Source organism: Polypterus senegalus, chromosome 3, assembly GCF_016835505.1.
Source record: "Polypterus senegalus isolate Bchr_013 chromosome 3, ASM1683550v1, whole genome shotgun sequence".
Taxonomy (NCBI): domain Eukaryota; kingdom Metazoa; phylum Chordata; class Cladistia; order Polypteriformes; family Polypteridae; genus Polypterus; species Polypterus senegalus.
In genome coordinates, this window is record NC_053156.1 from 84,529,327 (window position 1) to 84,537,792 (window position 8,466).

At 38.4% G+C, this 8,466-nt stretch overlaps 1 protein-coding gene across 3 annotated transcripts in view; it reads left to right on the plus strand.

Annotated features, from left to right (window-relative positions):
- The window catches only part of adgb (androglobin), a 204,956-nt gene extending 198,306 nt beyond the window's left edge, over window positions 1-6,650 (plus strand). For all 3 annotated transcript variants that reach the window (XM_039747534.1, XM_039747535.1, XM_039747536.1), the window contains 2 exons: window positions 3,329-3,512; window positions 6,317-6,650. In XM_039747534.1, the coding sequence (XP_039603468.1) occupies window positions 3,329-3,512; window positions 6,317-6,499 (367 nt within the window). In that variant the 3' untranslated portion in view covers window positions 6,500-6,650. The remainder of the gene's footprint in view (window positions 1-3,328; window positions 3,513-6,316) is intronic.
- Window positions 6,651-8,466: the final 1,816 nt, after the last annotated feature.

The following is an 8,466-nucleotide window of genomic DNA, read 5'->3' on the forward strand; positions in this document are numbered from 1 at the left end:
AGTGTATGATTATTTAAACTGTTCTTTTAGACACATTCTGCACATTTGTTATTGTGCAGTAAAAATGTGTTGTTTTATTTGAGAAACTACAGAGAAGTGCAGCTGTAATTCTTCTATAATGTACAGTTTGAGGACAGATTTACATGAATCCATCCATCTTCCCGTCCTGCTTATCCAGGGCAGGGCCAGAAAAAAAGGAAGCCTGATCACATTTTACAATTAACTAAAATAAAATATAAGCTTTAACCTAAAAGTCAGGCCATTTCACACAAATCCAAAAAAACAAAAACAAATATAACTGTTAAATAATTTTTTTTTACCAATTGCATCTCAATGACCAGCAAATGGGGGTGACACGGTGGCGCAGTGGGTAGTGCTGTTTCCTTGCTGTTCGGAGACCCGTGTTCGCTTCCCGGGTCCTCCCTGTGTGGAGTTTGCATGTTCTCCCCGTGTCTGCGTGGGTTTCCTCTGGGCGCTCCGGTTTCCTCCCACAGTCCAAAGACATGCAGGTTAGGTGCATTGGCGATCCTGAATTGTCCCTAGTGTGTGTGTGCCCTGCAGTGGGCTGGTACACTACCCGGGGTTTGTTTCCTGCCTTGTGCCCTGTGTTGGCTGGGATTGGCTCCAGCAGACCCCCGTTACCCTGTAGTTAGGATATAGCGGGTTGGATAATGGATGGATGGATGACCATCAAAGGCTGATCTGATACTATAGGAAAATTGGAATTGACAGAAAACTATGCTGAGCTAAATATTATGCACTGCAGAACTAAACTGAAATGAATTAAGCATATTTTTGCAGTGAAACATCTGAATGCAAACCCTACTTCAAAATGTAAATAGTCAGGTCATGGAAAACAGTAGTATGTTCACAATTTGTTCTTTCTCAACATGCTACTTATTAGTATAACAGCTAGTGAATTTTTAGACAGGCATAAATGAACTATAAAACATACAGATAAGATAATCTGTGACTGGTCAATGTGTGCACAGCAACTGAAGGAAGGGAAATGCTGAGGCTGACTACAAATGTGCTGCAAACGCATCACAGATGAGAGAGGCGATGAGTGTGACTGAAATATTCCTTCCACATGCAATATCACACATTCAAATACAGAGTGCATCAGTCTGCAATAAGAACTTGCTGGGTTTTATAGATGACAGCATATCTTACACTGCCCCTCCACTCAAAGAAATGCAGGCAGCTTGCTTTTTCAATGTTTTTAAACAAATTTTATATCCATTACATGTTTTCTTATAATATGTGCCTTTATACCCCACTGGAATGCAATTTATTACTGGGATCTCTGTTTGTTTGTGTGTGTATTTGTATCTCATTAGGATCAATTAATAGTGTATTCTGTAGTAACACATGTCATATACATACTTGGATAAATTAACAAGAGTGAAAATAATTACTTATTTTTAAAGACAGCTTGACTATCTATCTATCTATCTTTCTATCTATCTATCTATCTATCTATCTATCTATCTATCTATCTATCTATCTATCTATCTATCTATAATATATGCCTCTTTATATAAATACACTATGTATGAATTCTACATAATATACTGTCTTTTATTTCTATCTATCTATCTATCTATCTATCTATCTATCTATCTATCTATCTATCTATCTATCTATCTATCTATCTATTCTAGTTTGGAAAACTCTGGGTATTCACATTGCACTTGAATTGCTTGTCACAAAGCTATTATTATAACACAAACAGAAAGGGAGTACCTTCTTGTTACACAGGATCAATGTAATGTTCATCCACCAATAAAAGAACAGCAACATTTATTTCTTTAACAAATTTTCAAACACAGGATGCAGCACAACGTACTTTACAAGATGTCAAAGAAATAGTTACAAGAAAACAAAAACTACTTAAATTAGGTAAGAATAACAATGAATAAGTAATAACAAATGAATTGGTACAAGCTTACATAATATCGATATATAATTAGTGGAAAAGTAGAGTCATTATATATAATACTAGTCGTCCCCCGCAGCTCTGAAACAGGACAGTGAGGAGGGCTATGACCAGCTCCCTACTCCTGACATCATGCTTCCCTCTCCCCTCGGATTAGCGCAAATATATCACTCTTGCAAAAGAACTATGATTCTTAGCACGATGAGAGACGTTGAAAAATCAACCGGAATGTTCAAGCAAATTTTAGAAAAATAGCCTCATCTAAATCCGTTAAGTAGTTCTCTCGTTCGCTAGCTAAGCAGAGGTAAGGAACGCCTCAAGGCTGGCGCATGAGTGAGGAAGGCCCCGCCCCCCTCCCCTCGGCCCGCTGTGTACCGCAAGTGAATTATGATACTTAGCGCAATGAGCGAAGTGGCAAAATCATCTGGAATGTTCAAGCAAATTATGGAAAAAAACCTGATCTAAATCCATTAAATAGTTCTCTTGTGAAAAGCAGACAGACATACAGACAAACAGAAGTTAGATTTAACATATAGAGAGATATTGTAAGTCTGTAAAGTCCTTATATATAATATCATATTGTAAGTATCTAAAGATGAGTCCGATGAGAAGCTCATATAACCAGGAGGACAGAAAAAGCAAATAAACCACAAAAAAAAAATTCTAGATAAGCTGGAGGAAAAAAAAACAAAAACATCATATAATTGGTTGGATTTCTATTTCTGTTTCATTTTTCACAGAGACTGGGAACTTGATCAACACAAATAGTCCACCTCCTGCGTGGACTCTCAGCAATACTGTAGACTGCAATCCCTTAGAATATCGAGGGATAAAGTATTTCGGTGATCATTGGTCCGAATGAACAAGTTCAATAGACATTTTCCAGTAAAAACAAAAATGTTCCAGACTTACAGCTGGGCTTAAACTGAGTAGTGTTTAAAGTGCTAAGATGGGCTCTGGGAGGTTGCAGCAGAAATACAGAGAAGTGGCATTTCCATAAAAAATAATTGTGCATGTAAGTTTTAGTGCCAAAATTGCAACAAGGGACCCACTACATTTTTGGCTGATGTGTTAATATTTAGTCCTACTTGCCATTGCTTTGTCAAAGGAAAAAATGTGCTTTGTCTTATAACAAAAATGCGCAGTGATTGTTCTTGTGTACAAATAATGTCTCTAAACCATCTGCTGTGCCTGTTTAGATGTTTACCCAAATTGATGTATTCCCTAATGTACGGCTGCACTGAGAAGGTGGTGCTTATTGTTTTTTTTGTTTGGTATTTAGTGTTTCAAATGGCCTGCTATTGTTATATTTTACTAATTCTTTAATGTGTATGACATATTTTTGTAACCTTGATCAACTTATATTTTTTTATGTTTTCTTTCAATTAGAAACACATTACCAGAACCAGTTCTAAAGGATATATCGATGACTGAGCAACAAAATCAGGATAAACATGAGGAAATTCGTCAGTTCCGGCAAGTAAGAGAGTTCATTTTGCAGCACAGAGAGATGGAGCAGAAATCAAGAAGTCTGCTGAAAATGAAGCAGCTAGAGATGTATGAGCAGTTGCAAGTGAGTAATAATTATAAATGAAGAGGTGTTGCATTTTGAAATAAATTGGGGTTCAACTACCATAATTAACAAGTAACACAAGGTTCTTATTTTCATGTTTATTTCTGCTATGCAGTTCTAACAGTTCTCCATTCTTTAGCTCATTTTTAATTTTAGTTCAGTGACATTTTCCTGATTATAGAGTCAGGCTTGTTTATCATTGTGCCATCAGTAGCAGGCCAGTAAAGTCTTAACTGCTATTTTTGAGATAAAAACAAAAACATGCAAAATATAACATTTTATTTCTGAATATGCTAGCACATATGTATAACACTTCTTTTTCAGAATAAGGCCACTTTTAAGGCAACATTCTTGCTAGCTTACAGGATCCCTCATTGTAATGTAACTGATGTTCAATTTCATTTAGAATTTGAAAAATTATTTTCACTTTCTGAGAAATAGCCAAGCCTTAATCATTCTTCTACTAACCTAACTAGAATACTGAACCATTGCAGACAATTTAGCTATGCCAGTACTTTCTAGTCATTACTTAATAGCCATTCTTTCTAGTTTTTGCTCCCATGATGGGTGGGTTACAGGTTACAGTATATGTATATAGCTATTTGAATCAATCAATCAATCAATCAACATTTATTTATATAGCACATATTCATACAAAAAAATGTAGCTCAAAGTGCTTTACAAAATGAATAGAAAAATAGAAGACACAATAAAAGATAAACATTTTCTTGAAGGATTCTTATAATTGTGAACAGTGACAAATGGTGAAAAATATTTGGACCCTTGGGCGCAGTTTGGGGGTGCAGGTTTTGGAGGAACAAATTGAAGCAGCACTTATCTATAATATAGTGCTTTTTGCATCTATCTACCGATTATATATCACCTTTCATATCTAGCTATTTATTATATAGTACCTTTCATATCTATCTATCTATCTATCTATCTATCTATCTATCTATCTATCTATCTATCTATCTATCTATCTATCTATCTATTATATAGTGTCTTTCACATCTGTTTATTATATAGTACCTTTCATATCTATCTACCTATCTATCTATCTGGTCATTCCACATGCTCTCGTGGTCCTCATCATAGTGTCAAAGCACATCTTGGCCTGCCCAATACCAGACTCATAGGACAAATTCAGGCTAAAATGTATTAAACCCTTTCCACCATGCTGCCCAATCTGATTCCAGCTTTCCCATTTCTACTTTGCACCAAAACTTCAGTCTGCAACATCCATACTCCCCTTATTTTTCCTATAAATGTGGAAAGGAACAGGTGCACCCCCCACCCAAATTTTATACTACACCTGTCTCTAAATTACCCAATCCTTTGCCACCTTGCCCAGTTCCCCATTCTGCCAAAACCCACACCATACTGCATGCACCCCCACTTCCGTAATCTTCCAATAGTGTGCGCCTCCATAATAGATGGAAGTCCTATAACAGGTCGATAGCATAACTCTAATCCAAAGCTTATTCTGCCTCTGCTAATAAAGTGCCCAGTCCTTGGCCATCTCCATTGTATTCCACAAATCCACATCATACAATCACTTAGTCCCCTGATTTTTCTTGCATCCCAGTTTATCATTTACCACACCTACAGAGTCAATCCCGCACTAATTTTATTCTGTACTTGCTGCCAGTCTGCCCAGACCTAAGTAAGTTTGCCAGGCTTACCTCACCCGAGCGCAAATTCCCAATGTAAGATTTGCAGACCCCCCACATCTTAAAACATAACTCGCCTCCAACCTATCTTATACTGCACCCACAGGACAAGTCCAAACTAAATCTTTTTCTGCCTTTACGATCAGGATACCCATATTTCTTTGAACATTCATTGTGCCCTCGGTTCCTTCAGGCCTGAACATCTCTCATACTGATACTATTGTCGAGATCAGTGTTTCCCAAGCTTTTTTTTTGTAGTTGCACACCTTTTGTAACCAAAATCATCCCAAGGCACACCTTACTAACCACAAACACATTATATCTCATTCTCATGCTCAACTGCCCAAAGGTGCAGGACTACCAGAGAAACCAGTAAAAAAGGAGCTCCGAGATCAGCTTTCTGAGATACAGCACTTTGTGAGCATTTGGGTGGTATCTCCAAGCTGCTTCGCCCTTTTGCCCACCTCTGTCTACCTCAGAGGCAACTCGTATGGCCACTACCCACTAGCCTTGTGAGGCTTGCTGGTGACTACAAACCCAGGGCAGATGGACAATCACAGCCTGGAGACGCATCTGAAGTTCTCTGAGTGCTGCGTCTGCAGCATAGAAGTCCTGCCAGCTTCTCCAGGTAGGCCTATTCTCCTCAGACAGATTTCGACCTCCTGCAGATTCCTGTCAGGTTCAGACCCAAGTGCACTACACACCTGGGTAGCTCTCAAGGCGCATCACTGGGCCGCAGCACACAGGATGAAGAACACTTCCTTGTCAATGAAATAAGTCATCCATAGCAAACACTTCCTGCTCCCATAAATCTCTTACTTGTGATTTGTTCTGAGTTGTTCTGTGGAAGTGATGGAGTACAAGTTGTTAAAAGTAGATTCTTTGTGCAGTAGTCAGCAGACTGAAGGCACAACACAAGGATTGAGTACTTTGGCTTGCACAGTCAGTAAGATGGCTGCCACCCTGCCAGGGGTGCTTTCTGGGATGCTCTTTGTTGAATTAGGAAACATAATCTAATGTATTTAGATCCACTTAATGCAACTCACAGTCACAGGGACTGATTAAATTAATAAAAAAAAAAGGATTTTTCATAACATGAAAGTGTGTTCTTTATTCACCTTCTGTATTTAGATATCATTGGATGAAAACAGACAGAAGATCCTGGAAATTCGAGATGCCTACAGGAAAACGCTGCTGGATTATGAACACAAGAATGAGATGACAACTGAAGTCGTAACAGCACCTGTGGCTGAAACTGAAAAGAGGAGTCCTCCATCCCGGCAGAAAAGTTCCAGATCAGGGAAAAAGAAATGAATATTGCTTAATGAGCGCATTGTGTTTACAAAGGATGCTATGTCTCATAAGTTTGCCATTGTACGCTTTTTCTATGGCTGTCAGTATTTACTGTTGTTATTTTTTCCAAAGTAAATAATGTATTTTAAAAATCCAAATTGTATAACATTAAACAGACAAAAACTGAAAAATGGTGCCAGGCTCTTCTTATTTGAAATAATAGGCTGTATGAAAAATGAACTGTCTGACTACTAGCACTAAACACAGTGGTTAGTGTTGCTCATGGGATGGTCATTGCTCTCCAAGTCCATATGGGTTCTTCTTGGATACACTGGTTTTCTCCCATGTCTGACAGATGTTACTTGGAGACTCTAATCTGGTCCCTTTAAGAAGGCTTCAGTTCATTTCTTTTTATTTAGGTACTAGTTGTGTTACCCATCTAAGACAGGTTGAAATCCAAGTAATCAACGTCAACCTCAGTGTTAACATTTGCAGTGCACCATACAATGTGTATGTCTCTGTTACAAGTCATTTCGTATGGGATTTGTAAAAGTAGTGATATTGTTTGTGATGCACCATCTGTTGGAATGACAGAGACATCGCAACTGAATGAACGATAGAACTGCTCACTGAATACAGGCTCAGTGTAAGTATATACTGTATATTTACAGTAAAGGATAAAACATTTCAAGTTCACATGCACAAGCATACACATTTTTTAAATTTCCCAATAGACCTGAGCAATTTTAGTAACTGTTATAAACAAATAAAGTCTATTAGCATTATAATTAACACACAACCCACTGACATCTGAGAAGGGGACAAGGAACACTCCTGCCTCGCAATAAGCTGGCCAGTGAAAGGATAAACGTTTAAATCCTGAAAATGTGTGCTGGTCTGATGGACATCAGGGAATTGAGTGTAAAGGTGAGCGTGATTTGTTCACGAGTGTGCCCTGCGCTGCGCTGGTGTCCTAATATGTGCCAAGTCTTGCAGGACTAGGCATGAAAATCACCACACTATCCTTAAAAAAAGGGCTCATAAAATAAAATGGAGGAATGACTAATGCATGGATGCTTGCTTTTAGCTTGGGTTTCTACCTCAAATGATTATACATCACTTAAAACCACAAAAGTATTGTATTTTATTAATATAAAGTACTCATAATTGCCATTTACAATTTTAACAAATAGATTTTACAATAACACTTCCAGAGCCCTGGCTTGGAACCCTTCTGCACTCAGTCTTTGTGGCACTTGCATGTTCTCCCTGTGTCTGTGTGTCTTTCACTGGGTATTCCAGTTTATGTCCCACAATTCCAAAAAACATGCAGGTTAGGTTATATGACTTGATGTGAGTGTGCGTTGCAAGGGCCCTGCAGTGGACTGGCACTCACAGTTAATTCCTGCCTTGTGCACCGTGCTGCAGGGATGGGCTCCATGCCCCTCATGACCCTGAAATGAATTAAATGGGTTTGAGAATGTTAGGTTATAAATATTTTTGTATTTTTTCTCATATTAAGTGTCATCTTGGAAAGGTAGTTGCATTTACTGCACATTTCCTACATCCCCGCCTTTTGTTGAAAAGCATTGCATTGTCAAATTCTTTTTTAATACACAGGCATTTAAAACATAATTTACAGCTGCAATGTGCACAGACAGGAGTGAAAAAATAAATAACTATGTATGTATGTAATAACTGTGTATTGAAAGCCACCCCACTAAGTCAAACATTGTGACAAAAAAGAAACAAATAAGTGAAGGTTGGACTTGGAGGCTCTTCAGTGTTGGATCAGTGATGGTCGCCTATACGCTAACTAACTGACTAGTCAGTCAGTCATTATCCAACCCGCTATATCCTAACTACATGGCCACGGGGGTCTGCTGGAGCCAATCACAGTCAACACAGGGCGCGAAGCAGGAAACAAACCCCGGGCAGGGTGCCAACCCATCGCAGAGCACACACACACACACCCAGGACAATTTCAG